The sequence below is a fragment of the Strix uralensis genome, chromosome 16 (assembly GCF_047716275.1).
Source record: "Strix uralensis isolate ZFMK-TIS-50842 chromosome 16, bStrUra1, whole genome shotgun sequence".
NCBI classification, from domain to species: Eukaryota; Metazoa; Chordata; class Aves; order Strigiformes; family Strigidae; genus Strix; species Strix uralensis.
In genome coordinates, this window is record NC_133987.1 from 3833140 (window position 1) to 3854286 (window position 21147).

Consider the following 21147-nt stretch of genomic DNA (forward strand, 5'->3'; position numbering starts at 1 on the left):
CGGCGCCGCAGGGGGCGGAGCCGCCCTTTCTGCTGCGGAGTCTCATGGGCTTTGTAGTCGGGAGGCTCGGTCGGGAGGCGGATTCCCAGCATTCCTTGCGCGGGCGGGGTGACTTCCGGTGGCGGAGCTCACCGGGCGTGCAGGTGAGGGCTGGCGGGATCTGCGGCGGGCTGGGCTGGTGACTGTTCTCCGGTGGTTGTGGGGAGGGCCGGTGTGGGCGCAGCCGCCTATGGGGCCGTCCCCAACCGGTTGCTGGTCTCGGTGGGCCCATAGCCGGAGCGGTTCTAGTCCGCTAGCTAAGGTCTACCGGCCCCGGCCTACCCCGCCGCGGGCCCGAGGTCGACTTCCTAGGAGGGCTTTGGGGGACCTGTGGCTCGGTGAGGTGCAGGGATAACGTGCTTGGAAACTGTTTTACTGTGAGACTTCTGGTAACAGCCACGTAGTTGTCGTCTTGACAGCTACAACCGGGCTTGCTCCTCTTCAGGCACATCGTCGTGCAACGAGACTGCCTGGCACCGAGCCCTGAGGGCTCTGGTGTGCGGTGCCTTGGAGGGCTGTGCCTTGTCTGGCACTCAGCCTCTGTCCTGCGGGTCACACTCCCTAATGCGGCTGTTGATGTGCTTTTGTGCCTCTTGCTTTGTCTTTTGGGGAGTGTAGTATGTGCCTGAGAGTGCCAGGCTTGTGGTACAGATGAAGAGCTTGATGTCTTTCTAACAGGCATGTGTAGGATTTAACCTAGGTGTTGTGGGTCTTCAGCTGGAGCTCGTGCTCCAGGGATAATGTCTCTCACACACCACTATCTTGGGAGACCTGATGTGGTTCCTACAGCTGTTGTGTGTGCCCATCTCTGGTCAGTCAGCAGACAACGGTAGCGTGAAGATGAGATGTTCTGGGTCTGGGAGCACTTGTTACTGAGCTGATAACAACTATTTGTATCTATACAAGGATGTAATAAGGCTTTTTATTTCCTCCAATAGGTTGTTGCTGAATTTAGTGGAGATAGAACTAGGTCAGGAGCAGAAGTTATCACCTTGATGGCTCAGTTGGAAACTCCAGCAACCTCCACACTTGTGCTGTCTTGAGTGTTTTGTGTCTTTTGGGACAGGAAGATCCATGTGGATGTTACTGGTGCTTGTGGAAGAGGTTGTGAGAGAATGGATTTAGCAGAGACAGTGCAGCTTAATGGTGCCTGATGAGTGGTGATTAATGAGCAGTGTTGGATTTGTTCTGTGTTGGGGACTGCTTGCCTCAGTTGCTTCTCAAATCATCTCCCATTTATTTTAGTATGGCTCTTCTGCCACTTGCACTTGTTCTTTAGGATTATCCTCCAAAAAGGTATACTAAGGTGTTTTTTGTTGCAGTTTTCATAATAAGTTTTTATGATATATTTTTTTTTCTTCTGCGTTCTGATTTTTTCATCTGCTCAGACAACAGACTCTGAATCCAGGACAGTGTGGTGTTTGCTACCAGCTCTGAATCTCAGCACTGTCGAGTTCTGACCCTGATAAATAGCTCGATGTTGATGTAGTAAATATAACTAATAACACCCTCACGGGGCTGAAAAAGGTCTCTAACAAATGTTAACTGCGTTGTCCCAGAGCAAGGGAACAGCCTGTAAAACTTCAGGAAGTCTTTGTCTGGCTTATTCTTACCAACTGAATCTCTGCTGGTAATCCATCACTCTACCCTTGTTTATACTTTTACAAGGATTTTTGTGGTCTTTAACCAAAATCTTCCATGCTACAATTTAAGCCTGTTATATCCTGTCATGTTCACCATGGCCGCAAGGACAGTTTATTTCTGTTGTCCTCTCTGTAGAAACCATTAATGTATTTGAAGGCTGTCTCTTCTTTAGACCAGACAACTCTGATTTCATTTCACCCAGTCTTTTCATTTCAGTCTTTAGGGCTCTGATCACTTTTATTGTTCTCCTGCAGATTCTGTTCCCCTTTCCTCTATTTTCTCAGGTGCTTGCACTGCTGACATCATGCTCCAGTTCAGGCTGGGGTGAAATCTCAGAGTTAAAAAAAACCCCAAAGACATGGGTAGCACAGTGCAGGTGGTAGGAATGAGCCTGAGTGTCTCAAATATTCTGCAATCAAGCATAACCTTTTTGTCATGTCAGTATTGTGTTGTTGACTGTGGGTCTACTTGCCAAAGTTGTGTTGGTAACTAGTACCTGGTGTGGGGCTGCTTTGGCCAAAGACCAAACATCTGTGGTTTTTATAGTTAATGTATCCAGTTAACAAGGAGGTATGCAGAGAGAACAGAGCTTCCCTTCCATTGAATATGCTTCCACAAACTGTCCTGGATTTTACCTCCTTTAACTGAACATGCCTTTTTGTCTTCCAGGGGCAGCTTTAATCTATTGTAGTGAGAAACACTCCTACTTTTCCCCTTTATGATCCACTTAAATCCATTTATATCTCCTTTTATTTGTGAGATGTTCAGGTCTTTCATTTGTGTTCAGCCCTGCATATTCTTGCCTGAGGCCTCTGGGTTGCCAGTGTAATACAAATTGCTGCTATTAGGTAAAATAGGTGCTTTTGCAGATATCTCAGGAAAGGAATCATTTATTACCAGCACTTGCTGATTAGGTAGAATGGTGGATGGTGCTTTTGTAGTCTTAAACTGAAGAAGGAGGGGGGGGGGAAAGCAAGGTATGTGAGAAAGGATCCGGATGGGGAGTGAAGAGGTAGAAATTAAAGGTGTTTTCTTTATGTTATAAGAAAAGGGGCTGGTGCTTGCAAGACAGAGATTCCTGATTCTTTAGAAAATGTAAATGTGGTTTTGAAATGTTACAGCTGAGGCAATCTAAAGAGCAACTGCAGCTGAAAAGTGTGTTTGTTGCTCTCTTTTATTCTTCACCAGTGCCAAATTTAGCATTTGCATGACCCCAGAATGAATTGGTCTGAGGAATTAAACTGGCAAGAAATTATCAGGAAAAAGAAAGAATACTTTATGTTGGCTTAGCTGCCCAACATAATATGTAGTGGGACCAGGCAAACCCTGGAAGTGCTGGTTGGTGGGTGATGAGCCTACAGGGAGGGGAAGGCGCTTCCCATTGGATTGACTTGAATGTAGCCTGAAACTGCAGCTGAAGACCTCAGATGATAGATGCAGCTGTGTCGAACAGCTTCTTATGAAGTGCCAAACAAGAACACTCTCCTGTGAGTGGTTAAAATGATTAATATGCAATTGCTCCCGAAGGCTAGGGATGGGAAATAAACCTTTCAGACAGTCATGAAACTGTACTAGCTTTGTAATTAAGTTACTGTCTGCAGGATGGCGGATGTGCTCAGATAATGAATGGGCAGGTGCACTGCTGCTCGAAGTGTTTCAGCAATTTTCAAGATTCACAGAGACAGGACTGGGCTGCTTCTGAAGTGCTGAAACAATAAAGGGTAGAAGCAATCTACTGACAACCTGATGACATAATGAAGTGTGCACCCTATTCAGGTGATATTAACTACTTTTGAGAGCAGTGGACAGTTGTCATTATTAATGACTGTGTCTTAAATTAAGCAGGACCATCCTGTAATATAAGACAGATGGAGAAAGCCCAGGAACATCTGACACATGAATTCTTAATTCTCTCTCTGAATTATAAAACATGCAGACCAAGAATTATACCCTTTTGTATAACACCAGGCATGCCATCAGCACTTGAATAGGCGTGTTTAGCCTTCTCTTGACGAGGGTATCTAAAGCTGCCTTAGGCATGTTTTGATTAGAAGGGGAGGAAATAAAACCAGTGCTTCTGAAGTCTTAAAATGAGGTTTGAAAGATATTTTTTTAGCATTATTGGCTTTTATTTTTCCAGTGTATTCAAATCCCAGAGTCCACTGCAGCAAGAAAGAACTGCCAGCAAAAACTCAGCAAGTCTTACTACTTCAGGCTAAGGAGGCAATCAAAGTAGAGGTAGGAGTTTGAAACTACCTCTGAGATGACCTCACCTTCCAAGCCCATGGCACCTTGGAGCTGTAGTGCCAACGGGTGATGCCGTGTTCTATAGAAAATGGAGATCAGCAGCTAAAAGTTCTGCTTTGCTTTGCCCAGGGCCAGATGTCGGAGCTGAGTGATGAAGCCAGTGAGTCGGAGCTGCTGAGCCGCAGTCTTTCCATGTGGCACGGGGTCGGTCAGATGATCTGTCGGGAAGAGCTGGACGTTCCCCTGGACTTGCATACGGCCTCCTCCGTTGGCCAGTATGAAGTGGTGCAGGAGTGTATTCAGCGGTAAGGAGAGGCTGGGGAGGGCACAGGTCTGTGGCTCCTTGCAGCCAGTTATGGTTTTTCACTGGCTGCTGTACAGGTCAGGCTAACGTGGCAAGGGTGGCACGTCACTGGAACTCCCAAACGGTTCTTAGGCACAAAGTTTCAAGGGGCCAGTCTGCTGATAAAAAGTATCTCCTTGGTGATTTGTTGGAAGTTGTGCTAGAGCTGGTAGGAATTCCCACATGGGCTTCAGTGGTAGAATTTTTTTCAGCCTTCCTTCAATACAGTGATGGTAGCAAGAGGCTGCAGGAGCCTGCTGTGATCTACACCTCCAGGATAGTAGTTCAGCTGAACTCTTTTCTCTGTTATTTAGTGGAGATCTGGATTTAAATAAGAGGAATTGTGGTGGCTGGACTCCACTGATGTATGCCTCCTACATTGGCCATGACACTGTCGTGCACCTGCTGCTGGAAGCGGGAGTGAACGTGAACATCCCAACACCAGAAGGGCAGACGCCGCTCATGCTGGCCTCCAGCTGTGGAAATGAAAGTGTTGCTTACTTTCTTCTACAGGTGTGTATCCCATAATAAATAGATAAAGCCGCAGTACATGATTTAAATGGGCAGGGTAGAATTCTTAACCAGTTGCAATCAAAGTGTGTGATTTGTGTTCTGTTGCAAGTTCAGCTTCCTGACAGGGATTTAAACTCTCTTGGTATCACAGCACGGAGGGGCAGTGGCTAAGAGACCCAGCAGAGGGGATGCAGTAAAGAACATTCTCTGTTCTCTTGAAGCAAGGCGCAGAGCTGGAGATGAAGGATATTCATGGTTGGACTGCCTTGTTTCACTGCACCAGCGCTGGACATCAGCAGATGGTCAAGTTCTTACTGGACAATGGGGCAAACGCCAACTGCAGGTAAGGAGGAATCTGTCGTTTCATTTCTCAAAAGATATCTCATTTCAGATATGAAAGCAGCAGCTGGTGCATGAACACACTCTGACACGGACAGGGAGAAGATGCCTGCTTTTGTCTGTCCTCCCGTACCTTAGCAAGTGTGGCACACTGTTAGCTAATGCAAGGATGGGTGACCTGCAAACTGAACAGTGAAGTCTGCCCATGTTGTTACTGTTTATTTAACTAAGATCAAGAAAAATTCGATTTACTGCTTGTTTAATTATGGGCTAAACTCTGAAAGCAAACAGGTGCAACGCCTTCTGAACTCAAGTGCACGTTACAAGTCTTTCTATTGAATTTTCTGTGTACTTGGTGTTCAGTTCGGGTTTTTTTTGAAGTGTGCAGTGCGTTTCTGTGCCTTGGGAACTGCCTGTACACTTATGCATATTGAATTGCCTGAGGTCAACAAGAGGTTCTTGCTTTGTTAGCTCCTGCAGAACTGATTTTGCCACTGAAAGGCAGATCTGCAACTGGAAGAGTAATCTGTTGCTGGGCACCCAATAGAGTAAGGCTTACTGAATCTCCACTGGGAGTTTTACTGAGATAGACCAGAGTGCAGTAGAACAGCCAATACATGGCAGAGCTTGTGATCAGCTGAGGGTAGAGGCTGGAGATGCCCTATTAGGATATTGCAAAGACTGCAGCATATTACAGCTTTGATTATCCTAGTCCATGCGTGTGTATTTGTTCTCTCTCTAGGGAACCAGTGTATGGATATACACCTCTGATGGAAGCAGCTGCTTCTGGCCATGAGATAATTGTTCAGTACCTTCTCAATCATGTAAGTGTCTAGACAGTTCTCTGTAAAGCTGAAAAATCTGTGGTTCCAGCCCTCAGAGGAAGAGCCACGTTTGACACTAGAATTTTATAATGTTATGTTTGATCCTTGATGACATTCACCTCTGAAGTCCCGGACTTCCATAACTGTTCTCAAAGTATCTTCTTTCTGAAGGCTAGTACTCTGATTTTTATACTGGTCTTGCACGAACAGAAGTGAAGTCTAACTGTCCAGATTTAACTGAATTAGAAACCAGCTAAAGCAATAATCTCTGTTGTGTTTACAGGCTTGCATGCTTGGGCTAGTGGGCATCTTCTGCCTCCAAAATCTTATAAGCAAGCATGTCTCAATGTTAAACAATTTGTTTTTAATATCCCATCTAACTGGTCCAGCTTACTTCCAGAAGGAGGCAGCAATGCAAAACATTTTTCAGATAAAACAAACTAGTTCCCCATGGCAATGCACGAGAGCCATATACCTGGGCTACTTGGCATTCAGGGACTGGGGAGACTGTGGGTAACTAGAAATAAGGTATTGGTGGAGCTTGAACTGTCGTCTGTCAAAGGTGAGCCTGTATTTCTCATGGAGGAACTAAGACAATTCTTTGGCTTCTTTGAATTTTTGTGTATAGTGCGCTCTGCTGTGTATGTTTTAAACATGTATTTTTCTATAGGGAGTGAAGGCAGATGTCAGAGATAACACTGGAGCCACAGCACGGACACTGGCCATGAAGTATGGACACACGAAGATTGTGGGGCTGATAGATTTGCATGCAGCCCCAGTGCCCAAGGTCTTCTGCAGGGGTCCAGGTAACAGATGTTTTAGCTTGTTTAGGACCTGAAGAGAGGTGTTTGATATTTTGAAAGTATGTTACTGTGTGTATGGGGTAGTGCTGGCTGCTCTGTCCTAGAAATTCCAGCATCTCTGAGGATGGAAGAGACACGGATACAACAATTTTTTTTGTCTGTTTGTCTTTTTCTGACCTAGTTAAACTGTTTCACCCTCCCTCTTTTTACATTTCCTTTTTTATTCCCACTGGATTTATAGGACCAGTAGCAAATGAAGTAGGTAAATGAATTACTATGTTGCTAACAATCTGTGTCTGAACTACAGGAAAATATGAAGAGCTGAGTTCCTCAGATGAATCATGTTCTGCTCCTCAGAGACAGAGACCTCTTCGTAGGACCAAGGGTCCCAGCATCCATGATGGGCCCCAGGCTTTGGCTAAGATAACAGCAGTTGGAATTGGGGGAAAGAAGCAGTCTCGCTATGGTGAGAATAGTTAGAAGCCTAATTGCGAGTCCTCTGAGGCCTCAAATGCACTGCAGCTATTTCTGTGCCAACTATTTTTTCTCTTCATTTGGTATTCATATGTGGCTTATACAGAAGCAAAGACAGTAAACACCATCATACAAGGCTATCCAGTCTCTGGTTTAAAAAGAAAACCCCTTGAAGTCTTTTTGTCAGGGCTGGATATTGATCAGTGGAACACTTCTATGGAACAAACGCTGCTCTTACCTCAATTACTGTTCCCCTGACTCTTGAGAATGGTCCAGCTTCTCTTTTTGAGGTAGGCTCAAATGTTTGAGAACCTTTCTCAAGCTGATGACAGAGGAGGTGGTCACACAGACCAAGAAATCATTGATCATAGAATCATAGAATGGTTTGGGCTGAAAGGGACCTTAAAGACCATCTAGTCCCAACCCCCCTGCCATGGGCAGGGACACCTACCACTAGACCAGGCTGCTTAAAGCCCTGACCAACCTGGCCTTGAACCCTTCCAGGGAGGGGGTAGCCACAGCTTCTCTGGGCAGCCTGTGCCAGTGTCTCACCACCCTCACAGTCAAGACTTTCTTCCTTAGATCTAATCCAAATCTACCCTCTTTCAGTTTAAAATTGTTACACCTCATCCTATCCCTACACCCCTGATCAAGAGTCCCTCCCCATCTTTCCTGTAGCCCCTTTAAGTATTGGGAGGCTGCTCTAAGGTCTCCCTGGAGCCTTCTCTTCTCTAGGTTGAACACCCCCAACTCTCAGCCTGTCCTCACAGGGGAGGTGCTCCAGCCCCTGATCATCTTCGTGGCCTCCTCTGGCCCCGCTCGAGCAGGTCCGTGTCCTTCTGATGTTGGTGCCCCCAGAGCTGGACTCAGCACTGCAGGGGGGTCTCAAGAGTGGAGTAGAGGTGGAGAATCCCCCTCCTCGACCTGCTGGCCACACTTCTCTTGATGCAGCCCAGGACACGGTTGGCTTTCAGGGTTGTGAACGCATATTGTTGGCTTATGAACTCGCTGCTCCTAGACCTGTCAGTTTTGTCTTCCCTGGTGCTTGAAATACTACTATAAATGAGATTACAAAACCTTTGCAATAGGCCAAGAGAATGATGGTCCCAGTTCAGTCATCAACCCCTGGATGCAGTGGAATGAGTGGTGTTTTCTTGTGCCTTTGTCACAGCCATGTGTATTTCTCAGGCTGATTACCCAGTTGTCTAGAATAACCAAAAATATGGACTTAAAAGCATGTTCAAAGTTCAATTTGTTCTCTCAATACAGATACAGCCACTGCCCATGGGATAAATGTATCAAAATGATACTGTCAGCTTCTTAAACGACTGTTTTAACCCAGATGCAGAGGGGTTGGTTTTACAGGGTGTGCTTGGCAGGGGATGGGCCCTAGCTGGCACCTTGCTCTTCTAAACTGATGTTTTTCCCCTTTGATAATTTGGATATGAAGAGGAGAGGAAATGCTGAAAGCTGCTATTTAAGGTGCATCTCTACTATGAGGCTGTTTCCTCTGACTCTTTGATGCAACCTTCTAAATCAAGTACAGCTGATGTGTGTTTGTGTGAGGGAGGCTGTAGGCATATGCATTTCTTGCTTTTTCTCTGTGCTTTCTGGAATGCAACCTGCTAGTTGAGAGAACAGTCTCTTTTGATTGTTTTCAAATCCCTGAGTGGTTGCTTTTCCTGCTGGGGCCTTCCTGGTAACTTGCATCCTAATCTTTGATTCTTCTCCTTTCCTCATGCACACAGAGCAGGTCCCTCCTCAGGGCTATGTTACCTTCAATGATGATGACAGCTGTGAAGCAGATGATATCCGGAACCGGGATGTTACTTCTCCAATTAATGAGCAGGATGTGGAGAGCAGCAGCAGCAGGGGTAAGTCACTGTTTTAGAAAATAGTCTGGCTTGCAGTGCACACCTGAATGTGAGACCAACCCCTTGGCTTGCATGTTCCTTTCCCCCTAAGATGTTGAGGATTGGAGTATCTCTCATGAGGAAAGGCTGAGAGCTGGGGTGCTTTAGCCTACAGAAGAGAAAGCTCAGTGGGGATCTCGTCAATCTGTAGATAATCTGAAGGGAGGGTGTAAAGAAAATGGAGCAAGGCTGTCTTCAGTGGTGTCCGGTGACAAGACAAGAGGCAATGGGCACAAACTGAAGGACAGGAATCTCTCTGAACATAAGGAAGTGTTTGGGGGTTGTGGGGCTTTTTTGTTGTTGTTGGCTTTGGGATTTCTTACTGTGAGGGTAACCACATGCTGGAGTGGGGTGTCAGAGTGGTTGTGGAGTCTCCACCATTGGAGATGCTCCTGGACATGGTCCTGGGCAACCTGCTGTAGGTGACCCTGCTTGAGCAGGGGTTTGGACAAGATGACTCCAGAAGTGCCTTCCAACCTCACCATTCTGAGATTGTGTGATGCAGCACAAAGGGAGGATCTGTGGGCAGTTCCTAAATTAATAAAGGACAATGTGGCTCTGCATTAGCTCTGGGCTCAAGGAAGGGCCTTTCCTGAACTTTACTAATGGGACTGCAGACTTGGTAGTAATAACCCACTTTTTGACCCCATAATCAAGAGCCTCATAGAAACACACACTGAGCATTCCTGCCCTCTGTGGTACTAAACAGGCTTGGAGAAAAATTAGTGCCTGGGATCAGACGTGATATTTCTGTCTCAGAATTGTCTTGTCACAAGTGCTGCATATGAAGCCTTGCTCTGGGTTTCTCCTTCCTTTATACCTCCAGCAGGTTTTGCTGGTAATTGCATAGCAAAACCAGCACAAAAACCTCAAACTTTTCTTTATATGTCTTTCCAGAGGATAACGTTTTCTTTACCAAGAACTTAGCAATCATCAGGAGTAGCAGCAGCAGCAGTGAATGCCTGACCAAAGCCCTGGGAGTCAGCAGTGAAGGCTCCTTGGAAAGCAACGAGGTGGGGTTTTCAATTTTCCTTTGCGTGCCTTCAGCTTGGCCAGTGCTGTCCCCCTTCCACAGCCTGCTGTGACTCTCACTCCACAGCAGGCTGTAGTACCAGGCTGGCTGAGGAAAGGTAGTGTTACAGGGACAAGAAAAACAGTTTCCATAGTTGAAGATTATGGATTGGTTTCTTTGATCTCCGGCTAGTAGCCAACTCTCAGACCACATTCATGTTAGAGTAGGTTGTTGAGGGCTAGTCAGTAGTTTTTAAGTTCTCTCCAGTTTCTGAACTCTTTGCAGACTTCTAGCTTGGTGGTGGTCAAGAAAAGATATGACCTGCTAGAGCTGGGTCAGTCCTTGAGCTTGGCAAGATAACAGGCAGTATAGTGACATTTAGAGAAGCAGAACAGTGCTGTATTGGCATTTCTGAAGTACAGGAAGGGGAAGAGGTTGGAGGTTGCTCCATGATTGAAGACAGCTCTGGGATTGATGTGCCAAAGGGTGATATAGCTGGACATGAGCAAAAGTCCTCTGCATCTTGAGGAGCTTCTCACAGGTAGAATCTCAGTGCATTATATTGGTTCAGGGAGGATTCAGCATTGCCCTCTGCTCTGGCGGGTTGCTTCCTAAGCTAGGATTGCAAGAGCTTGATACCATTCCATGGTGTCATCTTGGGAGTGACTTGATTCAGCCTTTCCTCGTAAGGGCTCTGTTAGTCTTTGTTGCCTGTGTCTTGTGAACCACTGCCTGGCTTTAGAGCTTGGGACTTGAAGGAGTCTGCACTTGTTAGCTGTAGTGGTCCCGACATCTTTGTGTGATCATCCTTGACCTTTACATTTTGTAGGTTTTTTTTCTTTGTTTTTCAGGATTCTGACCATGCAAACAGTCCCCCTAGTCGGAAACAAGCCAAGAGCTTTAAGATCAAGAACCGCTACAGCAACAGTGATAGCCAGTGGGCCCACTGCGCAGGGAAAGCTGGGGGCTCTAGTCAGCACCTGATCCTTCCTGAGCCCCCTGCCTATACAGGGCCCCAGGTAACTGCACACAGAAAGTTGTCTTTGAAGTAATGCAGACTGTGTTACTCTGTCAAGCTTGGGAAGCTTTTCCAGGGTTGCCTAAGCTGCTTTCTTGGCCTTCTTAGATAAAAGGTTGCAAAACTGTGCCCAAACTTAGATTCTTGTGAAGCAGCAATTTCTTGTACAAAGAACTGTCTGCTTAGGTGTTGCTGTTGCTCGGAGGGGCACTCTAGACCCTCGGGCCTGTGGGTGTGCTGCCAAATGTGTCTGTGGTGGGGGTTAGTGTGTCTGTCTTCTCTGCATTTGTTACAAGAGGCAGTGGCTGCAGCAGACAGGCCAGCCCTGGTGTGTGCCTTTGGAGAAGGGCAGTTAACCAGGGGAGGTCGTGGTTGCTGCTAGAACCTGGGAAGGCATAACAGCAACATGAGGAAGCAGATGTTTATGATTAAAGAGGAATAGTAATGCTTTTGTTTGTGAGGGTATAAATAAGTTTGTTTTGGATGGGCTGCAGGACCTGGCAACATTCCTTGAGCAGATTGGGTGCCTGAAGTATCTGCAAGTGTTTGAGGAACAAGATGTTGACCTCCGGATCTTCCTGACTCTCACAGAGAGTGATCTGAAGGAAATAGGCATCACGTGAGTGTCTGTAATGTACTTCTCATCTTTCCCCTTACAAACCATGTGCACAACCTGGTCAGGAAAGTTTAGCTAGTGAGTTCTTTTCTGTTCTGACAGTCTCCCACACAATTTTGATATCACCTAGTTTTTGGTTGTAACAGGCCCCTGGTTTTGGATGTGTCTTAGAGGAACCAGGAGACTGCAGTGGTCCTCATGGCATCCCCTTGGGCCTGGGGGCAGATGGTGCAGTGTTTGGGCCCTGACAGTTTGCCGTTCTCCCACCAGCCTGTTTGGACCCAAGCGGAAGATGACTTCTGCCATTGCCCGATGGCACAGCAACGCTCGGCCGCCCAGCGACGCCCTGGAGCTGGCCTATGCGGATCGCCTGGAGGCGGAGATGCAGGAATTGGCCATTCAGCTACACAAGGTAAGAAGTCTGCCATGAGCTGCTCAGTGCCTTATCACACTGCAGTAACTGATCGGTAGCATATTTTGTGGCACCTCTAATGGCCTGGAGTAAAGGAAAGGATGTAACTGTCAGTGGACACAGCTGGTGTCAAGTAGATCAGGTAATACCGTAAGTGCAGCTCATCCACTCCTTATCCTCTGTGCTCCGCACTTGTGAAGCCTTTGTCTCTGCTTCCCATCCACCTGAGAGCTAAAAGGGCAAGTGGGAGGAATTGAATATCTACTCTCTTTTTCAGTAGTGTCACTTCTATGGTGAAGTTGTGCAGCCATTGGTGAACAGAATTCTGCTGATTTGGGAAACTGGCCCTACTGAGCATCTTTGCAAATGGAGAGGAAGGGAGAATTCTAACTGTGGGGCTGGTCTTGCTGTGGAGAGAAGCTGTATTTGGTGTACAAGCCTTATTCTGCTTCCTTTCCCACTGGGTTGGGTGTGCTTTTGCAGGAACCCTCTGGCTGCCTAAGCCGTTAAAATAGCAGGGACTCTGGGGACGTGTCAGAGCAGGCACATAGAGTGACATGCAGCACTCCCAGCCTAATCCTCTGCTCTGCTCTGATGTAGAGGTGTGAAGAGGTGGAGGTGATGAAGGGCCAGGTATGCCAGGAGCAGAAGCTGCGTGCAGTGGCTGAGAGCTGTTTGATGGAGCGGGATGAGACCTGGAATGCCATCCAGTGCCAGCTCAGAGAGGCTCAGGCCATCACCAAGGATGCTGGAGTTCTCCTGGATCAGATCAAGTAAGTTGTTCCCAGGAAATGGCACTGAGGCTACTGGGAAACAGGATTTGGGCTGTACAGAGATCAGAGGTCATATTGGCAACCTTGCAGGTGATGTGTAGGGTAAGGCAGGAGAGCTCACCAGGCTAAAACCCATTTTAGATTCTGCCTGTCTTTCTCTAGTGGAAAGCCACAGCCACATGAGCAGATGTGAAGCCTTAATCAGATGCATGAGCTATAAATGGCCTGACTTTTCAGAGATGCTGGGTGTTCCTGTTTCAAGTAGAAGGAACCAAAAGGTTAAGTCCTTTGTGCTTACATGAGACCCAGTGACCAGGCAATTGGGTGAATGCAGGAGTTTTGAACTTCCAAACCATGTCAAAGGACTTGCAATGTCTTGCCCTGGCTAGAGAAGAATACTTTTCTTGCAACTCTGACACCTTGCAGAAAAACCTGCCCTGCTCATTCACATCACTGCCTTTGAGTTCTGTCTTCCCCCATGTCCTAGTACACCTTTTGTGGCCTTTGTGGCACTTTTCTCTGTGCCCCAGGTGGATTCCTGTCATGAGCCCTGTTCTGTCCGCTGATAGAACAGACCCATCCTTGAAGGTGGCATTAATCCTACTACTTATAGAACCGAGTCCAACAGGGAATGGGGTCTGCCTGCTACCAGGCCAGGGTGAACTGGGATTGGCTTCCAGAAGGAGAGCAGAGCAATATTCCCAGCTGCAAGGGGCAGAGCACTTGTCTCTTCCCCCTGACTGAGGAGCTGAGGCTGTCTGGTAGAAGGGCCCTGCCATGCTCTGAGGATACACTCTCTGAATTGATGGTATGATGATGACAGCCAGAGAACTTTGTGTGCCTCTCTTGCTTTAACCTGATGCCTGTCCTGAGGTAGCTTCATTTCCCCATTAGAAACCTTGGATCAGGCTTGATTCTCATATAAACCAGGCGCAGCCCCTGGCTTGGGCTTTCTCCTGCTCACCCCGCCCCCTCCTTCTCTTCTCCCCCCGCAGCTCCTCTGTGGACAGGGGCAGAGATTGCTGTGGAGATGGGGCACAGTGGAGAGCGCCCTGAGCTTTGTCTGGGGCACGTCTTCCTCTTCCTGGGAAGGAACAAGGAGCAGTTTGTAACCCAGGGCGTTAGATGCGGTCCCTCGGCACCCCAAGCAGGTACTTGCAGGATGTAGGAGTGCACAGACTGGCATGTTGTTCCAAGAAGTGTCCCTGTGCACTTCTGATGGCCTTTGTCTTGTTTGGCAGATCCTGTCAAGCAGAGCTGTCCTCCCGGCTAACCCAGGAGCAGGCAGGTGGCAGAGTGCTGGACACAAAGGTGCAGCTGGGAACCGGCGAGAGCAGGCGGCCTGGTGAGCGTCCGGGTGAGGAAGACCTTATCTCTACTGCAGAAATGCGTGCAAGGGGTGGGCAAACAGCAGGCAACCCCGGAGCAAGCCACCTGCTTGTCTTGCGTTGCTGAAAGGATGATGTTAGTGATTTGGAAACAGATGAGCAGCCAAACCCTTAAATTTAATGTAAAAATTCTTGCTCGGGGAAAGCATTTAAAGTACTCATGGTGGTTGGACTTCAACTGTAACAGAGTTTCTCAGCAGCTCTTGATTCTTAACAAGTAGGAAGATTTGGGATCTGGCAGGTGTTTGTAGCTAAAAATACAAAGCTGTAGCACAGGCCCCCTGTGGCAGCCCTGCAGTGCAGGGCCTGTGGCTTCCCCTTCCTATGCAGCAGCCCAGGGTGTGTTACTGCACTGTGAGCTAGAGCAGGGTCTGAATCGGAAGCTGTGGTTCATTCCCTGACCCAGCTGGGGGGATGGTGCTGTTCAGGCCCTGGGACAAGCTGCTGTGCATGGCTGGGCAGGCTTGGCCCACCAGCCCCTTATCATGAGGAGTTAGCCAGTGATCCTGCTGCCCATGACATGCTTCCAGAGATGTGCTCTTTGCTGCTTGTGTTTTACAAGTAGAGATCCTGTTGATTTGTCTGCTACACTTAATCTCTTTGAGATTCTTTTAATATATGACCCAGCCAGTATTAAAAAATAATACTCTTAAGTGGTAGAATTGCTAGGAAAAACCCTCAGTCACAGGCAGTTCCAGCTCTCTTCCCCTGTGACCCAGACCCCCTAACTAGAGCTGCTTTGGGTGTGGATGCTTCACAGCAGCACCAAAGCCTTGTGTCTCCTCTGTCACAGAGTGTGCAGCTTGATTAAAAGTGTGGTTCCTCTTCCTTGCAGTGCTGGAAGGATGGCCACCTTCCTTGAAGTCTCTGAGCTTGCCTGAGCTGTCTGCTGTCCTAGAGGAGTGTGTGGGAGAAATGGGTAAGGTGGGGAGGACTCTGGGCACATGAAGTGGCTGTTGTGCTGGAGGTGAGGCATGGCTGGGCGGTGGTAGTTTGGAGGGGCCTAACAATCCCCTCTCAGGGAAATCTTCAGGCTCTGAAGCTGATGCTGGTATTTTCTTGCACTTACTCTCACTGCAGATCTTGGGCTCTGCCTGAGCCTCTGCTGGCAGGTCCAGTCTGAGAGAGGGTGTATGTGGCCCTCTGCATCTCTCCTGCTCAGTGGTCAGAGCTGCTTCTGAAGTGGTTCCCAAAGCCTGTGTCCTGGTCTCCTGATGACAGGACCTTCTCCCAGCAACAGACAGAGTAGAGACACTCCTGGTTTTGGGGCACTGGAAGCTGCAGGGGAGAAGTCAACATGAAGGCAGGCTAACAGTGTCTGAGTGCAGACGGCAGCCTGTTCTTTACTGCTTGCTGGCCTTTTGATAACACTGGTCTCTTTCCTTTTGGTTTGTCCTTAGGAAAAGCTCTGCAGACTGTGACTCAAAACCTCCAAAGGCTCCAAGCCCCGGGGCAGAGCTGGCTAGAGCCATAACAAAGCAGGAGGGTGAGTGGGAGCTGATGACAGCCACAGAGGGCTGTGGCATCGAGGGGGGGCATCGTTCCTCGCAGCAGGTAATGCCTGTCTGCTCCATGTGCCCAGTGCTCACTCGTAGCCTGCATGCTGAGCCTCTGACTAGTCTTTGTGCCCTCTGGTTGGTTTCCCATTTGGAAAATCCTTGTCTCTCTGGCCCACTGAAGGGGTGACTGTCCTCTCTTTCCTGGTGGCTGCAGGAATACTGACGTCGGGTGACTGTTCCACCCGGAAGCTGAGTGTGCCTGGGAGAATGAGCGCGAGGGCCGTGCTGGCAGCACCGCAGCTCTGCTGAGAGTGCCACAGCGGCTGGTGGATGCGTGGAAGAAGGTCTCAGCCATCAGATAACATGCCTGGGAGAACGAGGGACAGCAGAAGACAACAACCCAGCAGTTCTTTGGGCCTAACTGTTGTCTGGGTTCCCAGGATCATTGTTGTTCATACCAAAAGGTTAGGTTAAGAGGAGAAGCAACAAGCCCAGAATTTTTATCTGCCTTAAGCTTCCTGCAGCCCTTGTTGTTCAGGGCTGTGTGGTGTTAGAAAGCTGACAGTTATCCACAACAATCAATTATCCTTTTCCACATCCTGTCCTCCCCAAGGCCTCTGACACTTGCCCTGTCACCTTCTATGCCATGTGGACTGCTCAGGAGCTGACCCAAAAAAAATGTATCTGAGGCAATAAGGAAGGTGGGTTTGCTGTGGGTGGGTAAAGTGAGTAGAGTTTGTAATGTTTGGCTCATTGAGCTGCAGTGAAATTAATGTGGTCCTAATTTTTAGCAGGAATGTCTGCCCTACTGCCATCCCAAATCTGTGCTTCAAAACCTCTTCCTCCAGCCAGGTCACCTTGGTTCAGTTCAGGTTCTTGTCCCCTTCAGTGATTGTTTGTGATCATGTTACTTAGTCCCAAGGAACTCGTTTTTGTGGTAAATGCTTTATGGCAGAGACTCTTGGTCTGGTTTGTTAGTGCCAAGATCCCAACACTGACAGCGGTTAGCAAGGCAGATGTTCCTCTGGAAGGACATGAGAGAGAATGAAGAGCTTGAAACTGTTCAGTCTCCTGTGCCTCGGGCAAGCAGCAGAGTGCCAAGGCAGGCAGAACAAGAATGGAGGGGTAGATCTGTCCCACATGGGAAATGGGCAAAAGAAATCACATCCCAGATGCAGCTGTGGTGCAAAGCTTTGGTCCTCAACCACTGCCTGCCTTTGATTTCCAGGCTTTAGTGTTTGGAAGTAGTTCTGCCAAGGCATTCTTGTGTCGGCAGTGTGGGCACTTCCAAGGGACAGACAAATAGTGCAGGAAGAGGCTGCGTCCCCAGAGAGACCGCTCTGTCTCTTGGACCTGAGCGAGCAGCCACGAGGGCTCTGGTGACAGTTCTGTGGGTGTAAAATGGTTTCCAGTGACTGTTCCTGTGTGTTGCCAAGTCCTGTGAGGGGGGAAAGAACCCAACAAACAACAAAACCCAAAGTCTGAGTGATGGCCTTCATGAGCCTGGAAAAGTATCTTTGGGAAGAGGAAGAAACTCTGTTCCTTCTGATTTTTTTGGACCTTAATCAGAGATGCAAAAATCCCATTGTGGCTCCATCCTTTGAGCTAGTCACCCCTCCTGATCAGCTGCCCAAGGCCGTTTAGGCAGGTTTGAAAGCCAGTCTGTGTTGGGTAAAGGTGCTGTCTGGTGTGAGGGTCCCACTGAACGGGTGTGTCAGTGCTTCCTGGGGACAGCCTTGGGCCACCTGGGCAGCTGTGCCCTGCTGCTTTCTGCTCGTTTTTAACTCTTTAATGTGACACGCTGGTTTTTCATCTTTAGCAAATGACATGGTTTTTCATCTTTAGCAAATGACATGGGTGTGTGCACGTGGGCATCTGGTGCTGGCTGTGCAGCAGGCAGTTTCACCCCGAAGAATTAGTTTTGATGAGGTGGAGCCAATTCTCCTAAGGCAGCATCCCTGAAAGCTGCTCAGAGTGGTGAGGCTGTGCTGGGAAGAGTATCTGGGGCTTTGTCCTTTGTTCCCTGTTGCTGGAGGAATGGTGGGGAGTGCCAAGGCAGTTTGCACCGTGCCTTTCCTAGTCTTGGCGGTGTCTCTGGCTACACTAGTTCAGGGTTGTCAGTGCTGTGTCCCTGGGAAGCCCAGACTTGAATTTAAGGCAAGATGTCTGTGGGGAAAGGGGGAAGAGTTTTCATACAAGCAAAAAAAAAAAAAAAACCACCAAACTAAAACCCAAGTGAAAGGGCCTGGGAGCATCTGGAGAGCAAGGGAAGCCTTGTCTCAGCACTGCCTTCAGAGCTGGGCAGGCTGTGCAGGGAAGTGGGTGGCTGGAAGGTGAGACTACACAGACTTGGGGCTGGCTTTGCTAGATCATAGGGTGGAAGAAAGGGGGTGATGGTGCTTCCAATAGATTGTAATGCTTGGGAGCCTGGGAAAAGGGGTGGGTGAGAGATGAGCGGGGTACATCTGAAGGAAAAGGTGCCACAGGAGCAGATGTAAAGGCTTAAAGGGGTGCTAGAGTAGCCCAGGGGGGACATCAGGGAGGGGATTTTATAGAATAGTGTTTCTCTGAGGAGACAGTGCCTTAAGTGGAGGAGTTGAAACAGTGTTCATTGCTGAAAGGGTGGCTGTGCAGGCTGCAGGGAGTCTGGTGCTACCCTAAGGCAAGCTGTCCAAATAAAATTGTATTTGCTGACTTGGATAAAATAATAAAAACTGAAAACTTGTTTCTGGTGTGTGGGTTTCTCTTGGAGGGAGCTGGGATTGTAAAATCATGAGTAACCTCAGTGATTTTTTTCAGGACAATTGGGAAGACATACAGTGCTTTCCAGCTTCCCCTCCCCAGTGGCTGCATGCTGAGGGGTCTGGGGCTGCCTCACCCAGGCTTCCAGCCCTGCCTGGCCCCCGTCAGAGGTGGCACCCTGGCAGCACTGGCTCAGTAGCTGCTGTGGGAGTTTGTGTGGTCAGGCAGAGCCAGAGCTGCAGAGGAAGAACAGGTGTAGGTGATGTGTGCCCCTCTGAGGGCTCAGCTCTTTCCTTCCCACCTGGGCATTGCCACTCTTGCACCAGAGGTCCCAGTTGCATGGCAAAGGTTGTCTCTACTAATTTAGAACTGAGTTAAGCCTTGTTGAGTTAGGTGCTGGGATTTTGCGCTTGGGATGAAGTACTGATCTTGGGCCCAGCTCTGATGGGAGACTGTAGTGAGCTGTTGGTGTGACTGTTCCTCCAAGCCTTCAGGCTGTCACTAGACAGGTGCTCAAGGGGATAATGTTCAGTGGCTGTTATGAAGAGTTTTAAATAGGACAACATAATCTTTCTGGTCAAAAGTAAAGGTCTTGGTGTATTTCAACACAAACTAAGCTGACGGGGTTCTTACTGGTGGGAGTGGAACGGAGTTACTCTCAGCACCTTGCCATCTCTCAGTCCTGGTGTGTCCTACAGCAGCCTGGCAGGGGACTGGTGTGCGCCAGGGCTTCCCTGTCTGCATACCCAGTTCTGAAACTGCCAGGAGAGAACTGGAAATGGCTCCCCTTTCATTCTATGACTCAAGGTCCTTGCTGTTGAGAACTGTTACTTATCTCTCCTCAGCTCCACCTTGCACACAGCAGCACTTCAGAGATGACCTGCAAGCACAGGGGCCAGGGCTCATCAGGGAGACCAGCCTGGATCTCGGAAGAGGGCCAGCTTTCTCCTCCCGAGGCAGTGTGGCCTCTCAGAGCTTTGGCAACAGCTCCTGCAGCAGTGCCCCAAGCACACACAGCTGGGCTAGACAGGTTGCTGTTTGTGTTAATATCATGGTGATAAATAAGTGTTTTATTTTGCTACTTTCCCCTCTGTAACCCTAGGGAGGGGAACACAGGGCTGTGTCGAGTCAGGGGCTCTGGGTACCTGTTTAATCCCCCTGTACCTGGGAGGGTGTGTGCTCAGATGCAAATGGTACCTTCACAGATGTAGCCTGGGAGCTGTTTCCCTCCCTCAGAGCAGACAGAAGCAGCAGGCTCTGCTTGCTGAAAAATAAACGTTTATTTACATCTGAAAAGAGAGTTAATGCGCAAGAGGGTCTCACAGGGGTTAAACAGATCCAGGAAAGCTCCTGCTGCACTCTCCAGCCTTGAACCCAGCTGTGGGCTGAGCCTGGCACAGCCTCTTTCCTTCCTGTGCTCAGGGCAACCCTTGAGATGCTGCATCTGCACGAGGCTCCCCCCAGCCTGTAAGCGAAGGGGCTGGAGGGGAAGAACCACCCGTGTCCACCTGCACGTAGTGGAGAGCAAGAGCTGCTTTCTCCCTCTCGGGGTGGCCTGTTTGCAAGGTCAAGCACTGCGCAGCAGGAAGGGCAGTGGCACGTCTGTCCTGCCACTGGGGGTCAGAGCCGGGGGGCGTCTGGCTGGAGAGCGCCAGGGCCAGACCCGGGGAGGAGCTGTCTGCAGCCACGGAACAGCTCTGCTCAAGCTGTGCGGCCTCGGGTGCTTCGCTGGCCAAGGTAGGGCTGTAGGTGCTCCTGGGCTGCCCAGGCTTCGCCAGCCTGCTTGGCAGGGGTAGGCGGCTGAGGCCTTGGCACCCTGTGGAAAGCACACATCTTGAATGCCAGCTGTTGCACAGCTGGGCCCAGAAATGTCCAGCCTTTTGCCAGCAAAACTCTTCCTGAGCTGAGCGTGGTTCCTGCCCGGGATTTCACAGCTCTCGCTGCTGTGAAGGGGAAGGTGGCTGGGCTGGATGCTGGGCCTGGGCTGCGGCAGGTCGGGCTCAGCTCCCAGCGAGCTGATGGGCTGAAGTCCTTCGCTCTCTGTTGTGCTCTTCCCCTGTCCCCAGAGGAGAAGCAGGGCTGCCCTTACCCTGCACGTTAAATACAGCAAGTGCTGCAGGAAGCTACACATGTGCCTACTGCCCTGGCTCTGCTCACTGCAGCGGGGGGATCTGGAGGGCTCTGCTGCAGGAGGAGCTCAGAGAGGAGGAAACCTGGTGGTTTGTGCAGCTGCAGAGCAGTGAGGAGGAGGAGGCAGGTGGTGATGCCATGTTCTGTGTCAGCGATGAGGGTGATGAGAAGGTGCAGAGGCAGCACCTTGCTACAACGAGGAGCTTTGCAGGATGACTGTAGGATGGACATCAGGGAGCTCTCAGGGTGTTGGTGAGATAGTTCTTGCTTAGGGCAAGGAGAGTAGGAAGGTGACACCCTGGGCAGAGCAATGCTGGCAGGGCCCAGGGTGCAGCAGGAGCTGTTTGTTCATGGGGCAGCAGTGCTGGGCTGAGCAGCGTCTCCCTTTCCCCACTGCTGCCGGCCAGGCGCCCTCTCC

General features: G+C 49.2%; 1 protein-coding gene across 9 annotated transcripts; it reads left to right on the plus strand.

Annotated features, from left to right (window-relative positions):
• Positions 1-71: 71 nt before the first annotated feature.
• ANKS3 (ankyrin repeat and sterile alpha motif domain containing 3) lies at positions 72-19784 on the plus strand. 9 transcript variants are annotated; one of them, XR_012631130.1, is made up of 19 exons: positions 3045-3170; positions 3824-3921; positions 4060-4235; positions 4588-4786; positions 5008-5129; positions 5868-5949; positions 6620-6755; positions 7060-7218; positions 8975-9100; positions 10037-10152; positions 11003-11170; positions 11664-11788; positions 12056-12197; positions 12798-12970; positions 14212-14327; positions 15194-15277; positions 15759-15844; positions 16072-16321; positions 18657-19784. XR_012631130.1 is itself a non-coding variant. In XM_074885879.1 (18 exons), exons 3-17 carry the CDS (start codon positions 4066-4068, stop codon positions 15830-15832), a joined length of 1992 nt encoding a protein of 663 aa, XP_074741980.1. In that variant the 5' UTR covers positions 72-143; positions 3824-3921; positions 4060-4065; the 3' UTR covers positions 15833-15844; positions 16072-18582. The 9 variants fall into 9 exon arrangements, 7 of the variants coding, with proteins under 7 accessions (XP_074741980.1, XP_074741981.1, XP_074741979.1 ...); XM_074885879.1 differs by lacking the exons at positions 3045-3170; positions 18657-19784 and adding an exon at positions 72-143 and having other exon boundaries at positions 16072-18582; XM_074885880.1 differs by lacking the exons at positions 3045-3170; positions 18657-19784 and adding an exon at positions 1205-1335 and having other exon boundaries at positions 16072-18582.
• The last annotated feature ends 1363 nt before the right edge of the window (positions 19785-21147 follow it).

What these genes read in the sequence shown, in the direction of transcription:
- ANKS3 (XM_074885876.1), top strand. Translation starts at nt 3,143, where the DNA reads ATGAAGTGCCAAACAAGAACACTCTCCT. An exon ending in TTGCTTACTTTCTTCTACAG is followed by an intron (nt 4,787 to 5,007) that starts GTGTGTATCCCA and finishes GTTCTCTTGAAG; the next exon opens with CAAGGCGCAGAGCTGGAGAT. An exon ending in AAAGAAGCAGTCTCGCTATG is followed by an intron (nt 7,219 to 8,974) that starts GTGAGAATAGTT and finishes TCATGCACACAG; the next exon opens with AGCAGGTCCCTCCTCAGGGC.